The sequence below is a fragment of the Podospora bellae-mahoneyi genome, chromosome 4 (genome assembly GCF_035222275.1).
Source record: "Podospora bellae-mahoneyi strain CBS 112042 chromosome 4, whole genome shotgun sequence".
Classification (NCBI taxonomy): domain Eukaryota; kingdom Fungi; phylum Ascomycota; class Sordariomycetes; order Sordariales; family Podosporaceae; genus Podospora; species Podospora bellae-mahoneyi.
In genome coordinates this window covers 3,784,719-3,800,077 of record NC_085883.1, presented here as the reverse complement: position 1 = coordinate 3,800,077, position 15,359 = coordinate 3,784,719, and the positions used below count along the sequence as shown (strand labels likewise).

General features: G+C 53.4%; 9 protein-coding genes across 9 annotated transcripts; 4 read left to right on the top strand and 5 right to left on the bottom strand.

Moving 5' to 3' along the window:
• Positions 1-980: 980 nt before the first annotated feature.
• QC761_404350 (uncharacterized protein) lies at positions 981-1,802 on the bottom strand. Its single transcript, XM_062878719.1, has 2 exons — positions 1,319-1,802; positions 981-1,241 (listed from the first exon to the last, which is right to left on the bottom strand). Exons 1-2 carry the CDS (start codon positions 1,591-1,593, stop codon positions 1,046-1,048), a joined length of 471 nt encoding a protein of 156 aa, XP_062732849.1. The 5' UTR covers positions 1,594-1,802; the 3' UTR covers positions 981-1,045.
• A 143-nt stretch (positions 1,803-1,945) lies between these two features.
• QC761_404360 (uncharacterized protein) lies at positions 1,946-2,537 on the top strand (the record flags this gene model as incomplete). Its single annotated transcript, XM_062878720.1, has 2 exons — positions 1,946-2,316; positions 2,392-2,537. Exons 1-2 carry the CDS (start codon positions 2,181-2,183, stop codon positions 2,535-2,537), a joined length of 282 nt encoding a protein of 93 aa, XP_062732848.1. The 5' UTR covers positions 1,946-2,180.
• Positions 2,538-2,869: 332 nt separating this feature from the next.
• QC761_404370 (uncharacterized protein) lies at positions 2,870-3,633 on the top strand (the record flags this gene model as incomplete). The annotated part of the gene is made up of 2 exons (XM_062878721.1): positions 2,870-3,112; positions 3,165-3,633. The coding sequence occupies 2 exons, from the start codon at positions 2,870-2,872 to the stop codon at positions 3,165-3,167; spliced, it is 246 nt and encodes an 81-aa protein (XP_062732847.1). The 3' UTR covers positions 3,168-3,633.
• On the bottom strand, positions 3,256-3,986 carry QC761_404380 (uncharacterized protein; the record flags this gene model as incomplete). The annotated part of the gene is made up of 2 exons (XM_062878722.1): positions 3,256-3,636; positions 3,709-3,986. 2 exons carry the CDS (start codon positions 3,984-3,986, stop codon positions 3,276-3,278), a joined length of 639 nt encoding a protein of 212 aa, XP_062732846.1. The 3' UTR covers positions 3,256-3,275.
• Positions 3,987-4,307: 321 nt separating this feature from the next.
• QC761_404390 (uncharacterized protein) lies at positions 4,308-5,834 on the bottom strand (the record flags this gene model as incomplete). Its single annotated transcript, XM_062878723.1, has 2 exons — positions 4,771-5,834; positions 4,308-4,686 (listed from the first exon to the last, which is right to left on the bottom strand). The coding sequence occupies exons 1-2, from the start codon at positions 5,385-5,387 to the stop codon at positions 4,308-4,310; spliced, it is 996 nt and encodes a 331-aa protein (XP_062732845.1). The 5' UTR covers positions 5,388-5,834.
• Positions 5,835-6,225: 391 nt separating this feature from the next.
• On the top strand, positions 6,226-9,670 carry QC761_404400 (uncharacterized protein). Its single transcript, XM_062878724.1, has 2 exons — positions 6,226-8,832; positions 8,900-9,670. The coding sequence occupies exons 1-2, from the start codon at positions 6,565-6,567 to the stop codon at positions 9,638-9,640; spliced, it is 3,009 nt and encodes a 1,002-aa protein (XP_062732844.1). The 5' UTR covers positions 6,226-6,564; the 3' UTR covers positions 9,641-9,670.
• Positions 9,671-9,720: 50 nt separating this feature from the next.
• QC761_404410 (uncharacterized protein) lies at positions 9,721-11,403 on the bottom strand (the record flags this gene model as incomplete). The annotated part of the gene is made up of 1 exon (XM_062878725.1): positions 9,721-11,403. One exon carries the CDS (start codon positions 11,401-11,403, stop codon positions 9,721-9,723), a length of 1,683 nt encoding a protein of 560 aa, XP_062732843.1.
• Positions 11,404-11,591: 188 nt separating this feature from the next.
• Positions 11,592-14,009, top strand: QC761_404415 (uncharacterized protein). The gene is made up of 3 exons (XM_062878726.1): positions 11,592-12,253; positions 12,318-12,599; positions 12,689-14,009. Exons 1-3 carry the CDS (start codon positions 12,118-12,120, stop codon positions 13,597-13,599), a joined length of 1,329 nt encoding a protein of 442 aa, XP_062732842.1. The 5' UTR covers positions 11,592-12,117; the 3' UTR covers positions 13,600-14,009.
• QC761_404420 (uncharacterized protein) lies at positions 13,971-15,162 on the bottom strand (the record flags this gene model as incomplete). Its single annotated transcript, XM_062878727.1, has 3 exons — positions 13,971-14,562; positions 14,633-15,078; positions 15,136-15,162. 3 exons carry the CDS (start codon positions 15,160-15,162, stop codon positions 14,205-14,207), a joined length of 831 nt encoding a protein of 276 aa, XP_062732841.1. The 3' UTR covers positions 13,971-14,204.
• Positions 15,163-15,359: the final 197 nt, after the last annotated feature.

Sequence of the window (15,359 nt, the reverse complement as noted above, 5' to 3'; positions counted from 1 at the left end):
TCCTTTCGGACTTGTATCTTGGACGTCTGCAAACAAAATGGACACTGGATCCATTGCGTCCGCTCACCAATCTGATTGAGAGGTGTTATAATGATCTGACCAGGCGTGGCTGTAGGTGGTGCTGTCGCCTTTGGTTGGGCGGTGACGGCAGGGGTCGGCGTTTGTAGGGCCCCTGAACTACCAGGACCAGCACTGTACTCGGGTGGCGATACACCATCGACGGCTGGACTAGGGAGATTGGCCAGAGGGAGCTCTGTAGGTGATTGCTCAACTTTTTGCGACATGGTGCAGGGATAGTGTTGATTCTCTAGCTGGGGTGCGACGAGAGGTGTTTGTAGGGAGGCCTTTCTTCAGGAATGTGACAGCAGGCGAGCGCGGTTCCTTTAAACCACGCGCTCTCGCGCACATGAACACAAGCTTGGCAGTGACTCGACATTTGTTTTCCGAGCATAAACTAAAAGGACATAAGAACCTCGCATATGCTCCACACCAAGCACGGGTTGTCTGCCTTGCCTGCCAGGTGAAATATCAATAAAGAGGCGCAGTTGGTGTACGAGCTGCTATTCTTTGGCTAGTTCGGATTTGGATGGTTAGCTACTGGCACACTGCCTGTTTGCCGAGAGCAACCCATAAAGCTGGTAAAAGCCAAGCCTGAATGCCCAGAAGTAGGGCACCATATAGAATTGATGGCTGGATTTAGTCGAACTTGGCTCTGCCGAAGCGAAAATCGGCGAGGCAAAATCTTCCAAGGTGGCATCAGGTTTGGTGAATCTTGCCATGAGAATTTACGCTACTGCAGCTACAAGCCTCCTCCTAGGTAAATATGTAGATAGACACTTCCAAGACTTGCCAAATCATCCAACCCAACAGGCTGGATGTGGAGCCGGTTCGGCTCGGGCTCCGGAATGGAGGATGACACTCCAACATTCCCATGCCTCCTATTCTTGTGCAGCTGTCAAAGCCTACCCAAATGTATCATGCTAAATTGCAGGTAATTCAGTGAATTTTGGATTAAAAACACTCGCTGAATTAGAGTCTACCTTTTCTACCTATCAAATGTTCGACTATGACCCCCTGGTCCAAACGTCTCCATCGGGCCCTTGTCTGGATGGCTCGTTGCCACCTTGTTTTGGCAGTCACCGCAAAAGTAATCGACCGTGTCGTTATGAGTTGGTCGGTAAAACATTCCGATGCCTCCTGTGATGATGGACCAGCCGAGCCACATCTTCAATACACCGTTGCTGCGTGGAGCGCGCGGGGACCAGTTTAGCACGTTGAATTGGTCCAGACGCCATAGAGTTGACTGTTTTTGACTTACTGAAAACCCCTGGTTACGGCCCTTCTTACAGGAGTGCCTTTTAAGCAGAATGGGCAGTCGATCCACCGGATATATGGGCCGTGGTCATATTCGTGTAAAAGGTGAAGAGGTATCGTTTGGATGATATCCTCTCGTTCTGCTGTCGGAGAGAAAGGGGTTGGCAACGTTGCAGCATAAGGAGGTGGCGGCAATCCGCCAGCACCGACCTGAAGCTGGCAAGAATTATTGGTGACTGCAGAGGTATATGATGGAGGTTCGAGGTTACTAGGCTCCATGGTGCAAGAGAGACAGTCTCCTTGACAAAACGCTGATTATCGCCGGGAGAAAGCGAGATCAAAAGCCAGCCAGAGCGGGGTAATTGTCGGGTTTTGTGGCAGCAGCAAGCCACAAAAAGGAAAACGCCATGTGACTTGGGCGGTGGCGTCAGATGGTGTATAAGATTAAGCAAAATATAAGTGAGAGCTGATAGGTAAACCTTCCTAACTTCCGGCCTCTGGGTTTATAATGCCGAATGCAAGACAGAGTTGTCCCGGCGGACCGGCGCGTTTGTCGCTTCAACGGATTCATACCTACCTTGACTTTTAGTTTCAATTAGTAACCGTGGGAAGGTTGAGTGACAATGGTCCAAGCATACTGTACGCAGAACTAGCCCACGTTGCGGACAGTGGCTTTCGTGGCGCCGCCGTAATGCCGCTGTGAATGGCTTGTTCCTGTTTCAGCTAAGGCAAAACCAGGAGTGTTGGTATAGATGCCTAAGTCCTATGCTCAATCACTTTGTACTCCCCTCAATTTGTTGGAGCAGACATTCATCGATCTACATTCAACTCGAGCAACACTACCATCATGGGTCAAACAGCACTAAATGCTGAGCCGTTGGCCACCCCTCTCCAGATGTTGGGAAATGTGCAATTTGATCCCTGAAGCCCCCCAAAGGTTAAATGTCCATTCTGCCGCCGGGTCACCACGGTTGAACGGGAGGAAGTCCGTAAAGGCACCGAGTGAGTATCAATCACCACCACATTGACAGCGTGGTCTATGGCAGAGCTAACTGAGCTTGGAATGGCGGTTCACAGGCTATGGAGGAACCTATGCTGCATATTGTCAGCTCCTTTCTGCTTCTGCAGTCATGCGTACTGCTGGGACTATGTTGACTTCTTCTGTGCTCACTGCCATTCCAAGGTGGCGTGCCAGGAGTCTGAGAGAACGGGATCCGGCCTAGTGGTCTACGGACCTGGAGGTCAGAGTCAGAGGTATCACTCGAGCACCACAGCTTAGAGCAATACCTGATAGTTACAGATATCTGTAGCTTGGTGACATCATTGTATTTTAGAAGAGAGAGTCTTGGCAGGCACCAATAGATCTCCCAGTTGTTTGCCCCACTCCGATGCTCTGGGACCAGCAATGACATCATTGCACCCATCGTCCCCAGCCTTTGTGTAACAAGCCAGCAATCAGGTCGCCTTCAAAACAGTTCAATTTGCCTAACCACCTTATGGTCATCGCCATTTCTCGATACCCAGAACTCAACATCAACACACCACAGAAGCCAAAATGTCCGAAATCATCGAGTCCCTTAAAGACGTCGTCGATCCTTCTCGACGTGAACAGGCAACCACCGAGACATATGATCCTCACACCCGCGGGCCATATCCTGACCACAAGCCCGCAACCGACAACAATCCGGGGTCTCTTGCGGCTCCTGAAGCATCCCAGCCTGCCTTGGAGAAAGCAGACCCAGCGCGGAAGGAACAGGCTGATTTGAGTGAGATGGGCGCTAAAGAGAAAGAGATAAAGGTAAGCTCCCATGCCCCAGTCCACAGTATGTCAAAGAGGCTAACTTTGACAGTAAATGAGAGTGACGACCCGCGGATCGTTCTGGGCATTACCGGGCAGCAAATAAACTGTATGAATAGCGCTTGTGGCACAACGTGAACCTATTCTACAAAATTTATTCCATCTAGTGACAACCGCCCTCATACAAGATGATGTGCTCGGGTACTACATCCCCATCAAAGGGGATCTGCACTAGCAGAGTAGGCTCATCGCTCGGGAATTCTGTATAATGGCCCGCTAGGGTACTGATGCTCTTCAAATCTGCTGCGATGAGCATAGACGACCTCAGAGTTCCTGGGAGGATGTAGGCGGTTTTGGTCTCTGGTATTTTGTATTCCTGGTCTTCTCCCACTACTCCCATGTCGCCTTCGCCGTGGCCAATTGACATCATGACGGAATCGTTCAGCGGACCTTTTCCATTTCCATCAGTCGGTCTCGGAGCCGGCGAGGTGATTCTGATAAGTCCGTTCAGTATTATGGAGAGTCTGCATGAATAATAATTCTTCAGCGGATTGCTCAAAATGAGACGCCAGAGAAGACTCATGGGGACAACAAACTGTGCGTGTGGTGCCCATGCCTCACCAATGTGAGTACGAGGTTCAATGCGTGACCAAACTGCCTTTGTCGTTTGCCCCCCAACAACGTAATTGGCCGCCTGCATTGCGTCGACTGGAAGTGAGGCCAGTTGCCAGCATTCCAGGACCGAATACCCGTCACGGGATGACAATGCCGTGATGTTAAGAGGAGGATGGGCTGGTTTGGTGGCCGTGTCAGTAGATGCACTGATGCACCGGAAAGCAGCTGATATAACAGCCAGATGAAGAATGGACCACATGATTATTGTTAGTAAATAAACAAGTCTACCGGTATGATTTCGGGTAAAACTATCTTAACCCAAAAGTCTTGGTGATATAATGCAGCGAGAAAGGAAAGAAGATGGAATGGAATCCGAGTGCGGACAAGGAGCGCGACTAGATCGTCGGACGTCCGGGACACTTGCGGCTACTTGCATGAAATTAAACCAAGAGGATGTGGCTGGTGCAGGTGTAAGTCTTGGCCACATGGTTGACAATTGGAATCTATCGTAGGGCAGGTAGGTCATACATATAAAATGAGACATGTTGGTCTGTGTAGAGTAAGACGAGTAACAAACACCCTACTGCTTTACAACCCCCTTTACAGCCTCCCTGGCGTTCGCCAACTCCTGTGGAAGTTCAAGAAGCTTCGTGACATCTGCGCAGTGAAGAATCATGCTATGCTCCTGAGCTGCTTCGGTCAGGGCATCGCCAGGTGCAAGGCAGAAGCCCGCGAGGGGCTTGTTGTGCTTCTTCAATGTTGCGTAGAATTTCTCCTTGGCCTCCAACCATTCGGGCTCACTGCCCATTCCAAAGTTTGCAGGCAGATTCATACTGATGCGGCAGTCGAGCGCTCCGAGCCACACGACATCAATATCGGGGCACTCGGTGAGGATGGCGTCAAGGTTGTTGATGCCGGCAAGGGATTCAATTTGAACCATGACCGCCGCTTGGTCGTTCCTACAGCCGTTCAAGTCAGTCTCTCGTCTGCCTTCCATACCTCGTGGGTTTCGAAAAGAAGCAGGGAGGGAAAAGAAGGCTTACAAATTCTGCCAAACATCTCTCGCACCGTCGTAGCCCTGATCGGTGAGGGTAGGAATCAATCGAAAGGGTGGCGCTGATCTTGTGCCCCTGTTCTTGGTTCCGAACTTGGAGCTGCTCATGACATGCTTTGCCTCTTCGACCGTCTCCAACTGAGGGATGACAATGCTGGCGCCGGCATCGAGGGCAAAGCCAATGGCAGCGTGGTCGTGGCCGGGAACCCGAACGAATGGGATGGTTTTGCCCTGGCTCATGAAGATGGCGTCGTGGACAAGAGACGTCATGGTCTCGACGTTGCAGGAAGTGTGCTCCCAGTCAATCCACACTACATCAAACCCAAAGGGAGCCATGTAACGCATGAGCGGAATCGAAGATAGGCCTGCGTAGAAGCCGATAAGAGGTGGGATCTTCTTCTCGTGGGCATCTCGTATGGCTTGACGGGCTCTGTGTGGCTGGAACATGGAAGGTCCGAGGTAGGCTTGCATGCCTTGAGGAGGGCCGGACGGATAAGCAGTTGTCACCTTGGGACCAGCAGCTCGGCGCCCTTCGAGCGACTTGGCCAGCGAGCCAAAGCTCTTGATCTCCTCCTCGGTAAGTTGTGTGCCGTTGGTTTCAGGCATGGTGAATGTGTGAAGGCTGAGGTTGTGTCTTTGGTTTGTTGAGGGATGAGCCTGTGTGTCTGAGGTAGTTGCGATGATAGATCTGGCTTCACTAGATCGGTGAAGGGTCGCAGATGCCCTCCTTCTTATAGGCTTTTCCAGTGCCAAATGGCTTTGGTATTATAAATCAACGATGCAAAAGATCTTGCGGTGTGCTGCCCGGAACTACATTATGTCCGCGTGGGCAGCTCGGTCTTAGAGGAACCCCCTGCCATCGTTCACTTTGTCCATGGGATCCATCAAGTAGGTACCAGGCAGGTACTACATGGTGGCTACCTGAGCTAGAAAGTGACTAGCACGGCCTATCGTACCACTGCTTTACCAGAGCAGGGTACTGGGCTAACGACATTGTATCCCATACGGTCGGTTCCCTGTTAACAGAGGAGGCCAATGGTGTTACCTCCAACCGATGGGCCTGTTGTGTCTTAAAGGAGCCACTTTCGGTGCCTTCGCAAATACACAACGTCGCGGCCGCAACCACCAACCACTCGGCTTACAGTATTTCCGCATGTTGTTGGTTGTTGGACACCCAGCCGCGTGGGTTACCACCTAATACGGATAGCAATCTTGTCTTGGCGTAAGGCAGTCAATGCAAGTCAGCAGTGATACTACAGTCTCGAAAGCTGTTGGCTATGATTAACAACATCAAGACCGAGTCCCGGCGGTCAAAAATCCTTCCAGGAGCTGATAGTAGGCTTGTGCACGAGTCCGACAAAGCCAGTTGCGCGCGGCTTCCAATCAGTCCGCATATCTCTCCGAAATCGAATCGAGTTCAATGGGCTTAGCATGTCAGCTTGAGGCCAAATTGTTGTGAGTTGTGACGAAAGTCCGTGATACGGGAAGAGCCGCTCGGTGCTGACCAAGCAAGCCAGGTTGCCCACGGCGGAGATTGCGGTGTTGGCTAGGGTTAGGGTCTCCTGCCACTTCAGTATGCCAAGCCTAGATAGATGGATCAAACGTCATCTGGGGTATGTGGCTGCCAAGCCGGGATTGTGCATTGTCGCTGTGCAACCACCTGGCCAGCAAGACAACACTTCACCCATCCTTTGGTGCAGAGCGCAAACCGCCATACGGAGTACCTAGTCTTCCTTCATATGTCAAGAGAACGCGCTGAGATGGTGTGAACCACCGACTAATCATGGCGACCATAGTCGGCGAGGGGCCTGACGAGGACTCCTTCACCCCTTCTACGACCAACGGCCCCAGCGTTGTCGAGCTTGCCCACCGCAAGCTGTCTCAATCTATCAGCCATCTCCCATCACCAATACTAACACCAAGCGATCCACGTCCAGACCCGACAACCGAAGAACAACGTGTTTACGAGCGCGCGACTACAAGCCCAACGAGAGGTGTCCCGACACCAGAACCCTCGGAGGAAAGCCAAAGCGATGTCGAGCCCTCAGCGGAGCTATCCTCCTCTGAAGGGAACAACCACGATGCAAAGCCCGAAATTCTAAATCAGACGACCGTCGCCGTCTCCACGACACGAAGTCGGTCAAACACAAAAACAAGCAACCCGGGCGGCGGCGTGAGGAGACTGTCAGCCTCCAAAATGCAAGAGCTGACTGCAGCCCCCGAATCCCTCCCAGTGGCTGCCGTGCCAGAGCGCAGGCTAGCAGATCAACCGTTGAGCGCGGGCATCGCCGAGACCATCAGCCGGACCGCTGTGGCCGATCGTCACGAGTTTCCACGGGTGGACGGCTTGGATACTCGACAGGATGCGGGAAACGCACGACCAACCTTTCAGGCACGCCCGAATCTGGGTGGAAGGACGTTGTCTACGCCGCCAATGAGCAGACGAAAGTCGACGAGTCAACCTCCTGCGCAGTCGCCCTCCTCGAATCGGCGCAATTCTTTTCAACCGCCTCCTCGGCCAGCCCCTCTTGATCTCGAAGGCAAGGGAAATCACGCTTCGGAAACGTCTAAACAGCCGGCACCTAGGAGGGGTGAGGCCGCGGAAGACATCCCTCCTTCACCTGTACCGCCATCGGTACCGCTGCCGCCAATGTCGGTCCCTACGCTTCTTCAGCTGGAATTGGCAGGACAGCGGCCCAGTCCGTTGTACATTCACCACTCCTACACCACCGATATACCCTACGAATCTAGTGCGGTCAAGTTTGAGCGTCTCAAAAACGTCATGATGCTCCCATGGTTTCTGGAAAGAACCATCATCTTTGGGGCGCTGGCTTGCTTGGATGCTTGGCTTTGGACATTTACAATTCTGCCAATGCGATTTTGTCTTTCGCTTTCTATCTTGGTTCAGTGGTGGTGCCATGTCCTACAAAAAGAAGCAAGGTGGCTGGTCGGTTTTGTCTGGTACGGGCTTGGACGCATGTGGGAGAGAGGACGGCGTGGCAGGTCTACGTCCAAGGCCAACCACCATGATTTGGGCCAAATGGATGAGTCTAGGAGCCGTAGCAGGGCACGCGATGTAGGGGATGGCGTCGGAGACCAGTCCTCTGGGGTCTCTGCTGCTGCCGGCGAGCCAACCTCTCGTCGCCGTGAGACCTCTCGGACACACAGCGGCGGTTCGGTTCCGTTGTCTAAGCGACCAACCAACCGGCCGTCGAGGACCTTTCGACATCGACGAACCAAGTCAAGCCCATCGAATCTGACGTCGTACAACAAGGCCGATCTTTTGCAAGGTGCCATCATTATTTGCAGCTCCGTTGCCCTGATGAACCTAGACGCCAGCCGGATGTACCATTTCATCCGTGCACAGTCCGCCATTAAACTATACGCCATCTACAACCTGCTCGAAGTAGGAGACCGGCTCATGTCAGCTCTTGGTCAGGACGTTTTGGAGTGCTTGTTTAGTGCCGAGACGCTGTCTAGGAATAGCTCTGGCCGCTCCAAGGTTATGCTTCCGCTGGGCATGTTTCTAGGTGCCCTTGTGTACAACATTTTACACTCTGTAATCCTGTTCTACCAGGTCATTGCGCTCAATGTTGCTGTCAACTCGTACTCGAATGCGCTGATGACGCTGCTCTTGTCGAATCAGTTCGTGGAGATCAAGAGCTCCGTCTTTAAACGCTTCGAAAAGGAGAACACGTTTCAGCTAGCCTGCGCCGACATTGTGGAGCGTTTTCAGCTCTGGATCATGCTCGTCATTATCGCCATGCGCAACATTGTGGAAGTGGGAGGATTCTGGGTTCCGGGCGCGGGCGGCGACGATGGCGGCCCGAGCAGCTTTCCGCTTCACACCTCATCGATACTCCCGGCTAGCTTCACCATCATGCCATCGTGGCTCTGGTCTGGTGAGGTTTTGTCTCCCTTTTTTGTCGTGATTGGCAGTGAAATGGTTGTGGACTGGGTCAAGCACGCTTTCGTGAACAAATTCAACAACATCAAACCGACGTTTTACAGCCGGATTCTTGATATTCTCTGCAAGGATTACTACACTAATGTAGGCACAGCCTTCACCCTTTCTCAAAGTCCCTGTCATTATTCCGTCGCTAACCTGTCACCCCCAGGCCTTCGTAACCCCCTCACTAACTCGCCGCCTTGGCCTTCCTGTTATGCCCTTATCCTGCCTCTTTATTAGGGCATCTGTGCAGATCTACAACATGTTCCTAGCCACGCACCTGCCGACGCCTTTGCCGCCATCAACACAGACCGCCTTGTCGGTGGACTCGGCCGCCCCATCCCCAGCCATGGTGGCTGCCCTGGACAGGCTGGACAATCTCATCCGCAACGCCCTCGGCCGGGCGGTTTACGGTTCGCCCTACCCCGATCTCGTTTCCTCCCCAGACAATGCCACATCGGAACAGGTAGCCGCTGCGGCGCAGGCGGGAATGGGCACCAAGCTTTGGATGAGGTGGCAGTTCACCTCGGATGACATCATCGCCGGCTTGACCATGGTTGTTGTTTTCCTGCTCGTCTTTTTGTTGCTGTTGATTATCAAGATGCTGCTGGGCATGGTGCTGCTGCGGTACTCGAGAGACCGGTACGCCAAGATGAAGATGAAGGAGCATGCCATCGCCATTGGCAAACAAGAACGTGAGAGCTTTGACGCCAAGGGCAGACGGGTTGGCGGCTATGGAAACGTGGAAGTCGGGGATGACAGGAGGAGGTGGATCTTTGCTGACGACCCAGAAGGGCTGCGCAAAGTGCAGGAGCGAGACAAGAGAAATCGGGACAAGGAAGAGAGGGAAAAGGAAAAGGATTTCAGCGGCGTCGTGAGGTATGAGATGGTCGCTCGGAGGATATGGTAGAAGCATGCATGCACAAAAATGGCGTTTCAACGGTATGGCTGATGGTAGTTGATTGCTATTATTATTATCTCCTTCGACATTCAAATGAACCGCTCCCCCTCTTGTGGCGTAAGCTGGCTCTGTAGCCCCCTTTTGCCCACCTGCATGGCCCTTTCAAGCTCCCGTTCTTCTTCCCTCAGCCTGGCACGCTCAAACTGGAGCTTCTTTTCCTGCCTGTGCTTTTCTTCCTGCACCGCCCGCTCCCTGTCCTGAAGCGCCCTTTCCCGCTTGCGTCTTTCTTCCTTGGCCTTTTTCGTCGCCTCGTCCTCTCCCGCCCCTTGCTCTGCGCCCGAGTCAGGGGGAGGCCCCAGCCCAGCAATGTAACCCTCCACAAATTCATCTCTGGACTTTGTATCGAGGGACCAGTACCGAAGATCCGTCAAGACAGCGGTTGGTAAGGAGGAGGCGGAAGACCGGTTGTTGAGCTGCGACAGGGGAACCGATTCGAGCAGTTTCCTGAGGTCGGATTTCAGCGTGGACTGGGGAAGTTTGAGCCGAGAAATGTACTCCCGGTACCACTTTTCCCTGTCCTTGTCAGCCACTTTGATATCCTTCATGGCGTCCTCCCGCTTATATTTTCGTTTGAACTCGGCCCAGTAGAGCTTTGGCGTGGCCTTGTCCTGCAGCAGGGCGAAGTAGGCGATACGGGGGTCCTTTTTCTCTTGCTTTTGTCGCAGCTCCTTGAGCTCCTGAATCGTGACTCTGGACCACTCCTCCCAGACCTCCTTGCGGGCTTTTGTAGTGGGCAAGACTGTGTACCGGGGGTCGTCTACGATCCTGCCCTGCTCTATCAAGGTATCCCAAGGGCTGTAGGGGTTTATGTTGAAGTCGGACAGCATGTCTTTGAAAAGCTCGCGGGCGTCGTCGTCGGATAGCTGGGGGGCCGCCTCGCCACGGTCATAATCGTCGTAGTCTTCGCCCATCTCGTAGTCTTCTCCATAGTCAGCACCCATGGCGGCCAACTGCGCAGCGATGTCTTCCTCGGTAAACTCGACCGGCCCGTTGTTTTCGCTTTGGTCGGGATCCTCGGTTCGTTGGCGCTTCGTGGCGTGGCCATCGCCGCCATCCTCGTCGTCGGTCACTTCGACTTCTTCGTATTCAGAACTGTCGTAGTCCTTCTCTTGTTCTTCAGGGCAGTCTGTTTTTTCCGGCGGGCCTTCAGAGTCTTGAAGCGTATCCAAAGCTTTGCCCTCTGCCTTTTGGCGAATGCGCGCCTTGTCGAGCTCAAGAATGGCGGGCATGAGCTTCTCGGGAATTCGCCAGTAACTGGCATTCTTGGCCGAGTTGTAGGCAAATCGGCGGCCGTATTTGGTGCACACGAGGATCCATGGTTCATGGCCGGGGATAGCCACCTTTGATCGCGGCTTGTCGATGGGCTGTGGTTTTGGTCGCGCGTGGGAACCACCTCGGCCTCCCGGCCCACGCCCACCACGCTGTTGCCCTGGCTGGTGCTGTGGCTGGCCATACTGTGACATGAAGGCATTGGCGACATTGGGATCGGAGAGGTTTATCTGGGGTACGGCTTGGTGTTGCCAAAAGCTCGATGCCGGGTTAGCGGACGGCGCGGTTGGAGGGGCTGCTGCCGTGACAGGCCGCTTGTAGGTGGACTCTTTGGTTTCGGCATTGTAATAGTACGTGTGCCCCGTCGGGGCTTTGTGCTCAGTCCAGCCTGGCAGAAGAGGAGGCGCCTTGTAGGTCGACTTGAGCGCTGGCTGCGGCTGCATTGTCGTGGTGATGGATGCAATTGTCGCGGTGCTGCCGTTGGTGCAGTTGTTGCGCCACCAGTGATCATGATGCTCTGGCGCCCAGATGCCAAATTAAGTGGGTCGTGTTTCCTGCATGCTGATTGGCCACGGGCATTCCAGTTGTCTGTCTGTCAGTTCCCCAGATTCTACGTTTCTCAACGGGCCAGCCGTCAGCAGCTCTGATTCCTGAAGCCATCACCAATTTTAGCCCAAAATGTAACAATCCGGGTGCCGTCATTTTGCGTTGGGCTCGTCGCATTGTTTGCCCGTGTCTCATGTCACTGGGCCAGTCACTGCCCTGTCTTCCCCAGACGAACTGGACAATTTCGACCTGATGCAACACATTGGATCCCACATCGCCCATCTGGGCAGCCTCAGAGTCAGGGCGCTGTCCATTTGTGCAAGTGGTGACAACGGTCAGCAGAAACCCCTGGCAGTTGGCGCCTTGGACTGCGCTGGAATTCTGTGCTGGACCAATCAGCACCAGTCGTGTTGGGACTTGATGTGCATCATCGACCACTGAGGGGCTGCCGCGATGCTTTGGGAATCAACAGGCCACCTCATGCGTTAGTTCTCGGTAGCCAACGTTTGAGGGTTTTTTTCCCTTTGATCGTCACCGCTTCCATGATAAAAATACCATGGACTCCTCCCTGCCCACGAAATATATCCATTCAGCAGTAGTCAATATTCACCATGTTTGCCCCATCGTCCCCATATCTCCATCTCCAACACCATCAATTTGATAGAGCCATGAATCCACCATACTACAGCAGTCGAGCCGGCGTCAGGGGGAAGAGGAATTCGGGTCCGTCAACCTGCACTTGTCGTTGTAAGTGAAAACCCCTCAACCTCATCGGCCATGGCCATGTTCACCGTCTCACCGTCGCTCCCAGCCCGGCAAAGAGGATGTGGCAGAACACTTCCGGCTTGTCCAAACTGTCGCCGCCAGGGCCAGGAATTTGCCATGGGATCATGGCATCGTGGTAATGACGGCCGCCTTGTGGCCCGCGGCGGCCGCCAGCGTGGCATTCTCTCGGTCCGGTCCAGAAAATTCGATCTTGCCAACAAGCGAGCCGGCCACCACTCCGTAAAGAAACACAGCTTCATCCTCTCCTTGCCACGGGGTCTTTCCCTTGCCCGCCTGGTCAGGGGGGACAAGTCTTGTTACCGTCAGAGTGAGCTTTTCTTTTCTTGTTCATTGCTTCCTTTTGCCTCTGTCTCCACTGCGGTTCAGAACAACAGTGTACTTAGCATTATCTATCAGAAAATGGCGATCTCCCCCTCAGCGTCTCATTCCCCCTTTCAGACGGTGAAGATTTGGAAATGACGGATCTCTACGAACTCTTAGTCAAGATGTCTCTGTGTGAAGAGGAGGCGATGCAGCAAGAACAGCAATTTGAAGCCCTTTCGCTCCCATGTGTCGAAATCGATATGCAGGACGAAATTCCAGCCGTGTTCCAACGGGAGGCTACACCTCCGCCTGAATCCTCCTCCGAGCCAGCATCCATCTCTTCCTCGGCTACTTCTTCGGCCTCGTCATCACCGGTAACAACGCCCCAAGTTGACTCTCAGGGTGAGACAGCAAAGGACGGGCCAAGTCGGGAGGCCGAGACGGAAGCAGAGGTCAAAGCTGAGCAGGTCGAGCCAGATACTGAAGAAGAACCAGCGAGCGAGCAAGCCTGTATCATGCAAGAGCAAACGGAAGCTTCAACGGCCAAACCCACCACCCCTCCCCAATCACTCCTCAACATTCTTCACCCCCTCCATCAGTCCACCCCCCTTGACGAGGCGGACCTGGCCACCATGCTCAACTGGCTCCTTCAGCCCGATATCTTCAGTCACTTGTCGGTCCAATCGTCCTCGGCCAAATCATCTTTCACCGCACCCCCCAAGGATGACGATGGCTCCCCTTTCCCCAGCACAGACCACTTCCTCCAGATCATGGAGGTTATCTCCCAGCTCACCGCCAAAGTCCTCATGAAACCTTCCTCTGTCGACGCCGAGGTCCAAGAAAAGGGGCGGGTGGAGATCACCGTCGAACACCTTTCCGTCATCATGAACTTGAGGCTGCTTCTGGACTATGCGGCCAGGGTCTTGTGCATCAGGAGCATCGAGACTCAGAACAACAACACTAGCTCCATGGGTGCCAATGCCAATGCTCAACAGGTGGCTTGAGCATACCTGTTCCTCGAGGGGAGAGAGCTTTCCTTTGCTTAGACAACAGCACGATTTTCTTTGTTTGAATGGGATCAATCTGGGTTTATGGGGGTCGTTGGAGTTCAGCGTTGATGGTAATACGGCCCACAATGGCAGAAGGCGATGAGACACGTTTATGAACTATGATGGGGAATGACTGCATATCGATGACTTATGACAGCATAGGGTGGCGTTTTACTTGGTTGATTTTATAGTGGGGGATATGTAAGGTTGTGCTTTGGACAGGCTGTATTGTCTTCCTCTATGGAGTAGGGGGGCATGCACCGCATAATCATAGTTTCTTTTGTCAGCATCAGATGGCGCTGAATAGAGATATTTAGCGCAAGGTTCTTTGCCAAAGTTCCATTTCTTCGAACCCCAAATCGGGCACCATTGCTATAAACTGTTTGGGCGTGATAATATCATTACATTACGAGTCCCTGGTCCGTAACTAGGATTAGTTGTTTGACCTCCCTTTCATCAGTCAATCCACCTTCGCCAAGCCATAGGTACCGTAGTTCATTAGCCGTCGTCAATCATCACCTTCTCCTGTTCAGCTCAACACTGCCCGTCCACTGCTCCCATCACGATTTGTCCCATTCCCCTCCAGCCTGAGTCTCATTGCACTTTCTCTGGTTGCTTGTGTTGCTTCCTCTGCCGCACCAGATATTCACCCTTCCAAACGACTTGTCCGTTTTTGGCCTCCGCCGATGGTCGCACCACCACCCGGTTGGCGTGTGGTTGGTCGGGCTGGCACAAAATGTGAGGCAGCAGTCTGTCTTGTTTGGAAACCAGACGTAGCTCCACGCCATGAATGGAAAATCGTAAAAGCCTTCTTCAGTGTACACGCGTGTCTTGTCACCGGTGTATTGGGGCTCTTCCCACGCTTGAAGCATGAATCCCACGTTTGGGGTTTCATCATCGAGAGACGAAGCTGCTGGTCTGCTGTGATGAGTTAGCAAAAGTCCGGGGAAACGACAACAGACAAAAAGTAAAAGGGGAGGCCACGCACTCGGATGACGTCCTGTTGGTCGCCGGTGTTGTAGTCTTTGGCGGCGAACTCTCGTCATGCTTTGCTCTCATCACGCCCACCACACCACCTCCCACTGCCGCTCCGATTAGGACAAGGACGGCAACCAGCACCATGGTGAATGTCCGTTTGCCGAGACCGCATGTCTTCTTCTTTTCATCCTTCAGATGAGGCCCAACATACAACTCTTCCTTTCCAACCGGCGATACGGGCTCCCAGGGCATTGAGCTGTTGGGGCTGAGGGCGCTCAAGGGCATTCCACTTGCACTTTGCGGCCATAATGGCTGCCGATCTTGATTTTGCCTGTAGACGTCTGCTGTGGGGGTTGGGGGCTCGAATGGCAGTTTGGGGGCATCGTCATAATCGGCGGGGTATTTGTACTGTGCATAAACACGTTGGGGATCACCGACATAGTAATTAGAGATGACCTGAGGCCCGGAATCAGCAATGACCTCGGGCAAGGGTGTCGGCGGTTTGGGGACAACCTCTGGGAGGTCTTCGGGGCGCCCCATGTCGGTGGTGTTTCTCTACGACAATTTCTGGGACTTGCTTGGTGTCTTGAAGACCCTGGCAAAACCGGGACCTGTTGTTTTGTATTCCAAAATGCATATGGGGCTCGCCAGGGGGTGACTACCAAGGGCCCCCAAAATTTCTAGAGACAGCTCTAATAAAGAGGCCCCCTTGGCGTAAGACGGAAGAATTACGAGCA